This window comes from Sciurus vulgaris, assembly GCF_902686455.1.
Source record: "Sciurus vulgaris genome assembly, chromosome: 14".
NCBI classification, from domain to species: Eukaryota; Metazoa; Chordata; class Mammalia; order Rodentia; family Sciuridae; genus Sciurus; species Sciurus vulgaris.
Window position 1 is genome coordinate 52,273,864 of NC_136475.1, and position 13,206 is coordinate 52,287,069.

Below are 13,206 nucleotides of genomic sequence, written 5' to 3' on the forward strand. Positions count from 1 at the left end.
GATTTGCACACATAGAATGAATCTCCCTAACGATCCTCTCCCCAGAGTCCCGTCAATTAGAGCTGCTTTTGTCCTTAGCATCCTTTTGTTGACCAGCTTGGAAATTAGTTAGGAGGGAGAAGAAAGGGAAGTTGTCTTTGCGGGCAGTGGCACTGGAGAGCTGGCTGCTAATGAAGGAGCCCTGAATGGTGCGATTGTGCTGCTGTTTATATAGTTTTTATTTTAATTTGCATCCGTACCAGGCTCGGATCCCAAGAGTCATTCAGCCGTGTTTGGAGCTTTTATCTCCTTCCATGGAGCCAAACCTGCCAGCTTATCATTTGCCTCTAGGAAATTAATGTGGATCTTCCCTCCCTTCACTTTTGTCATGTGCTCTTGGATTGTTTATAGATCTATGGAGAGAAAGACTCCACAGAACTCTACAAGATTTCTTTGCTCACGTTGCTAGATCAGCTGAGACTTAGATCTCTTGTTAAAAGACTTCTGGATTCACGGTCTCAGAGAAAAGGGCCTAGAATTGAGGCAATGACATGGAGGTAGGAGTTGAAAAGAGTTGAGTTGAATCTCTTAAGATGTGAGAGAAACTGTGTTCCATTTCCTCTTAGGTTAACTCTGCATGAGTGTATATTCCTTACTCTTCCTCGACTTTTCCCATACGTGTCAGCAGAATTTGACTCAAGAACCAGCCTAGCCCACTAGTCTTTTTTAAAGTAAGTTGCAACTCCTCAGCACAGTATTTAAGATTCCCCAAAACTTAGTCCATTTGGTTTTTGCTGATTGCTGATGAGAATTCTCAGTTCCAGTGTATCTATTTCCTAACCCAGTGGCTCTCCCCACCTAAGCTTGACTCTGCTCCATGCCTCTGCTCTGGCTCTCCTGCTCCCTCGCATGCCCTCTCCTGCCTGGCCCTGTCCACCCTACCTTCAGGCCCCAGCCCTTCCTGTCGATGGAGCCTTTCCTGAGTGCTCCAACTCTTAACTATACTCAACATTTGCTAAGGTTCTTGCCCTTCAAAATGGTGTTCCAGACCAACAGCCTGGATCTCCTTTGGAAACATGTAAGAATTGCAGGATCTTGAGCTCCACCCCAGAACTACTGAGTCAGAATTTGCATTTGAACAAGACTTCCAGGTATTTTGTGGGCACAGTGAAGGTTAAGAAGCCCTGTTCCAGATACCTCTGGCATTTATCAACTGGTCCTCTCCACCAGGTGATCTACTTAGCTCTGCATGTCCTCATACATATGGCTCTTGCTTCCCCAGTAAGATGTTACCACCTGAAGAAAAGAACAGGAGACATAAGGTTTACTTGTGGTACCTTTTATAGCTCTAGGGCAATACTTAAGTACATTGTAAGAACTCAATAAATACCTGTTGGTCATTCCATTTGCTGCTCCTTAAAAATGTTTCAGTGTCTTTTTTTGTATGCTTGTTCTGTCTTCTTCATCTTAATTATTAATATATTAAAGACAGAGATCTGTTTTTTTTTTTTTTTAATCTCCATATAGCTTTTCCCTTCTTTGACAAAATAAGTATCCCCCAGGACTTTCAGAGTAGAGACTAGAGTAATGATTCTATTTGGGAAAAAATCACCTTAGACCTCTTACCACATTGTGTCGGGTCAGAATTCCTGGCGGTGGCTGAGTGCCGTAGTGCATGCCAGTAATCTTGGTGACTCAGAAGGCTGAAGCAGGAGGTTTGCAAGTTCAAGGCCTACCTGGGCAACTTAGTGAGGTTCTAAGCAACTTAGTGAGACCCTGTCTCAAAATCTAAAAAAATAAAAAGGGCTGGGATGTGACTCAGTGATAAAGCACCTCAGGGTTCAATCCCCAGTATCAAAAAAAAAAAGGAAAGAAAGAAAGAAAAGAAAAATCCTCGCGGCGCATAGGACTTTGTCTTTGGGGCTTTTCCTTCATCTTTATTTCACCTTTCCTGAAGAAATTATTGCCAACACCATATTATTTAAATCTCTGTATCCAGCACTCCAGTTCCAAAAAAAAAAAAAAAAAATAGTTTCATGAGCATGAAGAAGGTTATAAGAGCAGTGCACAGTGTGATCTGGGTCTCAAGGGGTCTAAGGCCTCAGAGAAAGGTCCTGGAGAAGGAACCTCTAAACCAGTCCTGGGAGGGAGGAAGCTTTTGTGTTCAGTCTAGGTTGAGCCATGTGACAAACCTCACAGCCTGACAGAACGCGGAGATGGAGGGCCCATGCGCTGCTGCACATGGTGTGTGTGTGTGGTGGGGCTTGGGAAGAAGGAAGGGCAGCTGGGGAGAGCCGCTGAAGCACACTGGACTGGCAGGACCAGGCAGCACAGGACTGCGGTAGGCCCAGTTTACCCGGCGCTTTGGGCCCATGTAAGGGAGGGGAGATTTCATTTTACAGCTGATCCAGGGAACCCTGAGCTGGTAGGAGACAGGGTGTTTAATTCTCTCTATGCCAACAGTGGAGAGGGTGGCCTGGCCAGGGCAGAAGGGATACCTGTGTGGATGCTACAGCCAGAGCAAGAGAGGATGGCATCCGCTCAGGAGCAGTGGCCACAAGGTACCCCAGAGTTGTACTCATCCGCGTGCCCTCCATCCAGTTAATCACCACTGCCTGTGCCCAGTCTGCTTCTGAACTGTTCAGAATTTGACCTGTGCTGTCCTTCCCATTGGTAATGTCCGCGTTCTCATCACTCTTGTGTTCTAAAGATCAGTTCTGGTCTGGCTTTGGCAGTGTCACTGTCCAGAGGACAATGTGTAGCTTCTCAGTGTGGTATGGCACATCCCGCAGTCGTGCCCCAGCTGGCCTTATATCTAGCCTGCTCTTCTGCCACCCGCATCTCACACCCTCCTTTCTGCTCACAGTTCCTAGCTCTTGGAGCCTGCATTGCCCGGAAGCTTTTGTGCTCGGTCTAAGTTTAGACATGTGACAAGCAGTTCAGTGCTTTCTCCCACATTTAGAAAGCCTTCTTCCCTCCACTCTGCTTGGTGAATTCTCATCCTCTAAAGCCCTGGCATGCAAATAACCTCTCTGGGGAACATTTCCCTGCTCCCCAGATAGAAGTGAGTGCTTCCTCCTCTGTGTCACCAGAGCCACCCTTTGTGTATCTCTTCCTGGCTTCTCTTCATGAATTCTGGGGGACTATTAATGCATCTGTTTCCTCCACCTAACCACCAGTTCCTTGAAGCCATGCCTGGTAAAAGCTGGTCTGAGGGGCATAAATGGAGGATGTACCAGTAGCCATCATCCCCTCCCCAGACCATTGTCCTTTTTTTTTTTTTTTTTTTTTTGATACTGGATATTGAACCCAGGGTCACTTAACCACAGAGCCACATCCTCAGCCCTTTTTTTTTTTTTTTTTTTTTTTTTTTTTTAATATTTATTTACTTCTTTTTATGTGGTGTTGGGGATCAAACCCAGTGCCTCACACATGTTAGGCAAGCACTCTACCAGTGAACCACAACCAACCCCAGCCTTTATTTATTTATTTTTATGTACTGCTAAGGATTGAATCCCATGCCTCATACATGCTAGGCAAGTGCTTTTCCACTGAGCTACAACCTCAGCATCCCCAACCCTATTTTGTGTTTTATTTAGAGACAGTCTCATTCAATTGCTTAGGGCCTCACTAAGTTGCTGAGGCTGGCTTTGAACTTGTGACCCTCCTGCCTCAGCCTCCCAAGCCACTGGGATTACAGGCATGTGCCACTGTGCCTGGGGATCATTATCATTTGTATCAATAGCTCCCACTGTATATCTAGCCCAGGGTACAAGTATATTGAATTAAAGTCAATTAAGTGGGCAGTTTGCCTGTCACAGGAAAATGGAGGGCCCAGAAGAGAATCTAAATGTACACTGCCCAATAAAAATATGGGAGCCATATTTTAGATTTTCTAATAGTCACATTTTAGAATATTAGAAGAAGCAGATAAACATATCAATTCGTAATAACCCCAAAGTGGTAAGCAACCCCAAGTCTATCAACAGTGAGTAGATAAACCAAGTATGACATATTCATTTGGTAAAATATTACTGAGCAATGGAAAGGACTGAAACACTGATGTGTGCAACAGAATGAATGAAACTCACAATAGCTACACTGAGGTAAAGCAGTAAAAAGTAAATAAGGAATCCCACGGAAACCACGCCTGACACGAGAAATCACATAAGGGAGTTTATTAAGCAAACAGCGTGTCTCCCTGCAGGGTAAGAGAGAAAATGAGAGGAAAAGAAAGGGAACAAGAAAGGGCACGTGCAAGAAAGAGTGTGAAAGCAAGGAGGATAGAGAAAGTGAGTAGGAGAGAGAAGGATGAGAAAAGGTGGTGGGGTAGCTACAGTAAAGCCATTGACCAATATCGGAGAAGGATACTTGGAAGCTGACTGATGAACCAATAGCTAGCTAGGATGTTCACAGATTGACAAGTGGTTGGGAGGCGGGGAAAATGGCTGCACCAGAAAGAGCGAGGGGAACAGCTTTGTAATTACAATAATAGTATATGATTCCACTAACATAAAATCTAGAAAATGTAAAGGATTCTGTGGTGACAGAAAGTAGGTCAGTGACTATCTAGGGATAGGGGTGGTAGATAGTCTGGGAGGAGGAGATACCAAAGAGGCATGTGAAAACTTTTAGGGACATTGAATATGTTCATTATCTTGATTGTGATGATGGTGTACACCTATGTCAAAACACCAGATTTTATGCTTTAAATCTGTGCAACTTATTGTGTATCAATTATACTTCAGTAAAGTGGCAAAAATGAAAGAGAATGGGGCTAGGGGTATAGCTCAGTTGGTAGCATGTTGGCCTGGCATGCACAAGGTCCTGGGTTTAATCCCTAGCACCATGAAAAGAAAAAAAGGAAACAGAATGATTACTTTTAAATATATCTTAATGCCATATATCCAAAATATTATCATTTAAATGTACAAATAATATTAAAATACTAAGATTTTTCACATTCCTATTTTGTTGTTTTTGAACACTTCGTTTTACTTTTGTTCTGTTTGTGGTTCTGGAGATTGAACCCAGGGCCTCGTACATGCCAGGCAAGCACTCCACCACTGAGTCACACCCCCAGACCCACATCTCACTTTGGTCCTCACATTTCGAGCACTCAGTAGTCTCATATGACTAGAGTCTACTGTGCTAGACAGCAGAGGTGGAGGACCTTTAAGTGAAACAAACCCCTGACCTAGAATGGTTTTCTCCTTGGGAGTGGGCAAACTCTGGACAAACAACTCCTCCCATCTACTCTAGAATGGTTTTGACCTGATGTGAAAGCCCCTTTCTGAAGCCCTTAGAAAGCTTGGGCTTGGGGACTGTGGGCCAAGAGGCTGGCTCTGGAGAGTTAGATGGTAAACCCAGAGCACTGTGTAAGCTCCCACCTCCTATCCCACCCTCCCTTTCTTCTTTCTCTGTTTAAACTTGGAAAGTAACATTCTCTTTGCATATTTGTTTGCTTTAAGAGGACAGTTTCTTATTTCCCCCTTTGTATCAGGAAGTCAATTCTGCTTCACTGACTGTGTGTAGGAGGATGGTGTGCAGTCAAAGGTGGGGGATGTTCCCAGCTAAGAAGGGCTGAACTGAGTCTGGGAGCTGCACCTGAACTTTGCACCTGTACCAGTTCTAGTGTCAGCAGCATTGCTGATTCTCCAGGCTGGGACCTGCCCTCCCATTTCCCTGGCCACTGTCAAGGAGGGGTGAGGGGCACGTGGGTGCCGATGGCAGGACAAGCAGGAGCTCACCGTCCTGGGGTTGCTGGGTCCTCTTGGGGATTACCAGCAAAGGACGCGTTAGGGATAGCGAGAGCTATTTCTAGTTCCGCCACTAACCAGCCCAGGAAGCTGAACCAAGTTAGCCTTCTCCTCAGGCCCTCAAGTTCTCCCATCCATAAAATGAAGGGCTTAGGATAGAAGGTCTCCTCACAGCCTTGGGAGAGGCAGTGACTAACCATGCAATGGAGCCCATGCTGGGGCAGGCAGTGACTTGCACGGGGAGTAGGGGACGAAGACTACAGATGACACATCCCTCCCCTGTATTAATGGGAAGTGCATTTATAGCTTTGTGTGGTGTGTGACATTTTTTAAAAAAATTTTTTTTTGTAGTTGTAGATGGACAGAATGCTTTTATTTTCTTTGTTTATTTTTATGTGGTGCTAAGGATCAAACCCAGTGCCTCACACATGCTAGGCAAGCACTCTGCCATCACAGCCCCAGCTCTGGTGTATGATATTTTTAAAGCAAGTATTTATTACTTTTGGGAAAAAAAAAAAAAAAAAAAAAAAAAAAAAAAAAGGCAGGGAGAGAAGTAAAAACAAACAGAAACCAAGCCAAAAGCCAAAACAAAACAGCAGATGAGGTAGAGAACTAACACCTAAAGTGATCAGTATATTTACTTTTAACTTTTTGTTTGAATGTGTCAAGCATACATAAAAGCAGAAAGCATAGTACAATTGATTTCCTATGTTCCTGTCACCATCTTTTCCTCCCCACCTCCACTTTGTCTGTTGGGGTGTTTAAAGCCAATTCCTGATACCACGTCATTACTCCCGTAGGACCCCTGCTTCAGTAGCTGTCTCTAACAGATAAGGACGTTCAACAAAAAAATACCATGAGGACAACATGACTAATAGTAATTTTTAAAATATCATATGCTAAATAATGTGTTCAATTTTTCTGATGGACTTCAAAATACCGTTTCATGATTGGTTTGTCTGAACCAGCAAAAGAATATTTGGGCCTTTAAAAATGTCCTGGTATGACCCTTGAGCTGTGCCGCCTCAGGTCATTTCCTGGGTCCACCTTATCCTGCACAGTGCTCATCCGCTCATGGACAGTGAAGTGCTACATGGTGTCAGGGTGGTTCCCAGGGAGACCACACAGGAACCCTGAAGTTCCTCAAGATGCCAAGAGGGAGGGGAAGTAGCATCCCAGATACTCAAGCTTCTTAACGGAATGGACCGCTTCAGAAATTCAAGTGTCACTGGCATTTACCCCTGAGAGCAGGGAGGACCGTGCCCCTCGTTTCTGGTCTTTGCACCCTCTTCCACCACGCTCTGAACAGCAACTAGCTCCAAGCACTTCTTTTTATTGTTATTATTATTTTGTTTTTAGTTGTTGATGGATCTTTTAATTAATTAACTAATTAATTTGTATGGAGTGGTGAGGTTCAAATCCAGTGCCTCACACATGCTAGGCAAATGCTTTATCACTGAGCCACAACCCCAGCCCCAAGCACTTCTGCAATTAACTCTTAGGAACAGGAAGCTGGGTCATCTAGAGTCCAGGGGAACTAGAGGTGTCCTTAGGCATTCAGAGAGGCCTTAGGGGTGTAGGGGGCAGACAGAGTCTACATATGTGGCAATGGGAAGCCCAGTATCCTGGGCCTCCCTCAGGGGAAGGTTGTTCTACAACCAAGGGGCCCCAAGGATCAAGAGAAGCAGGAGAGCAAGAGGTCTTTATTATAAGACAATAGGTCTTTATTATAAGACATATGTCATTAGAATAGGCTGAAGATTTGGCAGGTGGGCAGCTGACTGTCGTTTCACACTCTCAACAGTCTTTATTAAAGACTTATTGTAGATGAAAAGACGGTTGAGAATGCAAAGGACAGCCACCCATGACAAAGAAACATACTAATATTAAATGATAGTAAATAGACTACATAGTAAATATTTCCATGTTTCTAAAATTGCCAGAAACATCATCATGCAATATGTAGATTAAATAGTTGATTTCCTTTGCCCAGTGAAAATAAATAGAGTCTCCCGCCTCCGCCTCCCCCGCGGCTCGTGGACGTCCCGCCATGGCACTGTCTCGGGGGCTTCCCCGGGAGCTGGCTGAGGCCGTGGCTGGGGGCTGGGTGCTGGTGGTGGGCGCGGGCAGGATCGGCTGCGAGCTCCTTAAGAACCTAGTGCTCACCGGCTTCTCTCACATCGACCTGATGAGGAAAGTGAGATGCAATGGGATTTAGTAACTTACCCTGGGTCAGGAAGCAAGTGGCAGGACTCCTTTGGGGCTCGCGCTGAGTACAGCATAGATTGATCTGGATACTATTGATGTCAGTAACCTGAACAGGCAGTTTTTGTTTCAAAAGAAACATGTTGGAAGATCAAAGGCACAGGTTGCCAAAGAAAGTGTACCGCAGTTTTACCCGAAAGCTAATATTGTAGCTTACCATGACAGCATTATGAACCCAGACTATAATGTGGAATTTTTTCAACAGTTTATATTGGTCATGAATGCATTAGATAATAGAGCTTCACGAAACCATGTTAATAGGATGTGTCTGGCAGCTGACGTTCCTCTTATTGAGAGTGGGACTGCTGGTTATCTTGGACAAGTAACTACTATCAAAAAGGGTGTGACCGAATGTTATGAATGCCATCCTAAGCCAACCCAGAGAACTTTTCCTGACTGTATAATTCGTAACACACCTTCAGAACCTATTCATTGCATCGTTTGGGCAAAGTATTTGTTCAACCAATTGTTTGGGGAAGAAGATGCTGATCAGGAAGTGTCACCTGACAGAGCTGACCCTGAAGCTGCATGGGAACCAACAGAAGCTGAAGCCAGAGCCCGAGCATCTAATGAAGATGGTGACATTAAACGTATTTCCACAAAGGAGTGGGCAAAATCAACTGGATATGATCCAGTTAAACTTTTTACCAAGCTTTTTAAAGATGATATCAGATATCTATTGACAATGGACAAACTATGGCGGAAAAGGAAACCTCCTGTTCCATTAGACTGGGCTGAAGTACAGAGTCAAGGAGAAGAATCCAATGCATCAGATCAACAAAATGAACCCCAGTTGGGTCTGAAAGACCAGCAGGTTCTAGATGTAAAGAGCTATGCAAGTCTTTTTTCAAAGAGCATTGAGACTTTGAGAGTTCATTTAGCAGAAAAAGGGGATGGAGCTGAGCTCATATGGGATAAGGATGACCCATCTGCAATGGATTTTGTCACTTCTGCTGCAGATCTCAGGATGCATATTTTCAGTATGAATATGAAGAGCAGGTTTGATATAAAATCAATGGCAGGGAACATTATTCCTGCTATTGCTACTACTAATGCAGTGATTGCCGGGTTGATAGTGTTGGAAGGACTGGAGATTTTATCAGGAAAAATAGATCAGTGTAGATTCCTGCTATTGCTACTACTAATGCAGTGATTGCCGGGTTGATAGTGTTGGAAGGACTGGAGATTTTATCAGGAAAAATAGATCAGTGTAGAACAATATTTTTGAATAAACAACCAAACCCAAGAAAGAAGCTGCTTGTGCCTTGTGCGCTGGATCCTCCTAACCCCAATTGTTATGTGTGTGCCAGCAAGCCAGAGGTGACAGTACGACTGAAAGTCCACAAAGTGACTGTTCTCACCTTACAAGATAAGATAGTGAAAGAAAAATTTGCTATGGTAGCACCAGATGTCCAAATTGAAGATGGGAAAGGAACAATCCTAATATCTTCAGAAGAGGGAGAAACAGAAGCTAATAATCATAAGAAGTTGTCAGAATTTGGAATTAGAAATGACAGCCGGCTTCAAGCAGATGATTTCCTTCAGGACTACACTTTATTGATCAACATCCTTCATAGTGAAGACCTAGAAAAGGATGTTGAATTTGAAGTTGTTGGTGATGGCCCAGAAAAAGTAGGGCCCAAGCAAGCCGAAGATGCTGCCAAAAGCATCACCAATGGCAGTGATGATGGAGCCCAGCCTTCCACCTCCACAGCACAAGAGCAAGATGATGTACTCATAGTTGATTCAGATGAAGAAGGTCCTTCAAATAATACTGATGTCAGTGAAGAAGAGAGAAGTCGCAAGAGGAAATTAGATGAGAAGGAGAATGTCACTGCAAAGAGGTCACGTACAGAACAGATGGAAGAGCTTGATGATGTCATAGCATTAGATTGAGCAGAAACCCTCTTACTACATTAGTTCATCTGGGCAGAACCAGGTTGTTTGTTATGTCCTTTGTTCCAAAGGGAAAATCATGACAACGGTGACTTGAAAATGATTCTGCTCCCTTTGAAAGCATTCATTTTGCTAGAACTATTAGAACATTGAAGTATGCTGTATTGAAAGTAGGAGTATAGTTTTAAAACCCTTTGAACAAAGTGTGTGCATAACCAGTCATGAGATGAAACACCACAATGCATGTTTCATGTAAATGTAAATACCCTTAGGTATCATTTAATAGTTCAAAAATATTGTGGTTTAGTAAAGTTGATACCTGGTTATAAATATTATGCCTTTATTTTTGGCTAGAAGAAGAATTATTTTTAGCCTAGATCTAACCATGTTCATACTCTTAACTGACTGAAACAGATTCAAAGAAATATCAAGTGCTATGCATTGAAACTTGTTTTTAAATGTTAATTGGCACTATGTATATTAATGTAAAACAATGTTAATTTACTCAAATTTTCAGTTTGTACTGCCTGGTATGTCTGTGTAAGAAAACCAATTTTTGTGTATTGTTACAATTTCAGGTTATTTATATTTGATGTTTTGTAAAACTCAAATAATGAATATACTGTACTTATGGACCAAATAAATGGCATCTGCATACTTGTTAAAAAAAAAAAAAGATAAATAGAGCGCTCATGACTTTAATATGGCTCTGGGACACGCTGTTTTGACCTATTTCTCAGAAGAATTTTACTAATCACCTTATTAATACCTTCCCATTGTGATCTTCCTCTCCCCTGCTCTGGCTAACCTTTATGAGCCTTTGCAAATCAACTCCCTTCCTTGTGGCTCTAAAGTCAGACACAGACTGAAGTCTCTATGTTACTTGACAGTTCTGTCACCTCAGGAAATTTATTTTACCTCTTTGAGCCTCAATTTCATCATCTGTAAAATGAACAATATTAGTACTTGTAAAATGGATAATATTGGTGCTCACCTCAGAGTTGTGAGATTTAAGGAAGACAATGAATGTCAGGGGCTTTCTACAGCCATAATATCCTGATGGATATTATTACCTGATGGAGTCTGAATGTTAGGGGCTTGGCTCTGGACCTGCCGGACAGTAAGAGTTTGAGAAATCAAATATTTTCAAGCATTGTCCTTGGGATTAGTCCTTTGTTTTGCAATCTGACTTTTTTTTTTTTTTTTTTTTTTGTACTAGAGATTGAACCCAGGGCACTCTACCACCAAACTATACTACCAGCCCCCCCCCCTTTTTTTTTTGAGATGAGGTCTCTGTAAGTTGCCCAGGCAGGCCTCAAACTTGCAATCCTCCTGCCTCAGACTGAGTCACTGGGATTACAGATGTACACCACCACGCCCAATGCAACTTGACATCTTTGAAAGTATTGGATCCTTTTGATTTCCCCCCCACTCCACTCCCAGTGATTTAGAACTGTCCAATAGAAATGTGAGGTCTAAAGCGATGGTCAGGGTTGTTCAAAGAAACAGAGACAGAGAGGTGATAGCTAGTTAGATAGATAGGTAGATAGAAATATAAGAAGAGGTTTATTATGGGAATTGGTGTTATGCAATTTTTGAGACTGAGAAGTCCCATGATCTGCTGTCTGCAAGGTGGAAAGTCAGTGATGTAATTCCAGTTGGAACACCAGGGAGCTGATGGTGTAAATCCCAGTCCAAGGGCAGAAGATATTCAGGGAGGTAGGCAGGAAGCAAAGTGCAAATTCCTTTTTCCTCTACCTTTTTTCCCATTAGGCCCTCAATGTGGGGTTAGATAATGCCCATCCACAGGCACCAAATCAAATGTTAATCTCATCCAGAAAAATCTCACCGATGGACGCCCAAATAATGTTTAATCTAGGCACCCTCATAATTAATCTTAAAATTAACCTATGTGGTTTTCTTCATGAATCCTTCAGAGGGTGTTGACACAGAAGGCCTGGTAAATAGGCCTGGGCCTATGCTGCCTTTATTGATGAACTTCCAAGACATATCTGGAAGTGTCTCCGCCTATGAACTGGAGATCAAAATGTGTAGTTGTTAGGGTCCTCTCTGCCACGACCTGCGTGGAAGAGGAAAGGGTTAACTGCCAGAAGAGGATGTTGGTGGTTTTTCTGTTACCCAAAAAACTTATCTACTCAATAAACACACGAGAGCCAATGCTCTTTTTATGAGAGAGGGTGTGTGACGAATCTGGTCATACCAGCTCTGGCCTCTTTACGACCTTGAACTTGGAGTAGCCCAACTCTTTTTTTATTTATAGACACACAGGTAAAGAGGGCAAGAATGGGGAGGAACTTCTTCTGTGATAGATAGGATAGGGTGGAGCTAGGGGAGCCATTCTCTTAAGGGAAAATTCCAGAAGAAGGCAGAGAACCACTTCCATGCAGCACCACATACTTCCCAACAGTTCCTAGAAGCCAGGCCTCTGTGTCACATGGCTCAACCTAGTCTGATTCTACTAAATAAGGACACCTTCCCACATGTAGTCAGTTCTCATTTCCTAACTCCCAGAGATAAATGCCTATCTTGTCCCAGATTCCTCTGGACATAATATACTTCCCAGATTCCCCTTCAGGACTGAGGTGTTCATCCCCCAACTGCCACCATGTTGGTAATCAGTGATGCCCACAGCTGTGTCTCTCCCAGGACTGCCCCTCAGCTGAAGTGAGTTGCTTGGGCCCAAGCTATAGCTCCTTCTCAAGGACATCGGATGACAAGTCATGGGAGGTACAAAGGTACAGCACCCTTCATTCTAGGGCGCTCTGAGGAGCCCTCTCAGACCCTGGGCTCTTTGGTGTCCACTGAGGTTTTTATTGTGGCAGCATCACAACCTAACTTCTCCCTGTGCTCCATCCTGTCTTCACTCCCCAGAGGTGGTGTTCCTGAGACTTTTGTTTTCCTTTGGTACTGGATATTGAACCCAGGGCTGCCTTCCCACTGAGCTACAGCCCCAGCCCTTCTCATTTATTTATTTATTTTATTTTGAGACAGGGTGTTGCTAAGTTGCTGAGACTCTTGCTAAATTGCTGAGGCTGGCCTTGAATTTGTAATTCCCCTTTCTCAGTCTCACAAGTTGCCCGGATTACAGGTATGTGCCACTACACTCCCACACCCAGTACTTTTTTACTCTTCTTAAGAAGACCTTCTTTACCCTGTGGATACAACTTGCGAAAACTATTTTAAGGTTGCAACAAGTTGGGACTGTCCTAGGGGATAGAATCTGGTTGGCCTTTGAGACTTAGAGAGAAGCCTGATTAGAATGAGTGTATTCCAGGGTCCTAGAACC

The 13,206-nt window shown here is 43.4% G+C and overlaps 1 protein-coding gene across 1 annotated transcript; it reads left to right on the plus strand.

Annotated features, from left to right (window-relative positions):
* The first annotated feature begins 7,771 nt into the window (after positions 1-7,771).
* Positions 7,772-10,575, plus strand: LOC306643903 (SUMO-activating enzyme subunit 2-like). Its single transcript, XM_079110254.1, has 3 exons — positions 7,772-7,926; positions 8,023-9,121; positions 9,208-10,575. The coding sequence occupies exons 1-3, from the start codon at positions 7,789-7,791 to the stop codon at positions 9,897-9,899; spliced, it is 1,929 nt and encodes a 642-aa protein (XP_078966380.1). The 5' UTR covers positions 7,772-7,788; the 3' UTR covers positions 9,900-10,575.
* The last annotated feature ends 2,631 nt before the right edge of the window (positions 10,576-13,206 follow it).

Excerpts from the sequence above, each read along its gene's own strand:
- LOC306643903 (XM_079110254.1), top strand. The coding sequence starts at position 7,789 with ATGGCACTGTCTCGGGGGCTTCCCCGGGAGCTGGCTGAGGCCGTGGCT. Across the intron at positions 7,927-8,022 it reads GCTTCTCTCACATCGACCTG|ATTGATCTGGATACTATTGA; the intron begins ATGAGGAAAGTG and ends AGTACAGCATAG. Across the intron at positions 9,122-9,207 it reads ATCAGGAAAAATAGATCAGT|ATCAGTGTAGAACAATATTT; the intron begins GTAGATTCCTGC and ends CAGGAAAAATAG.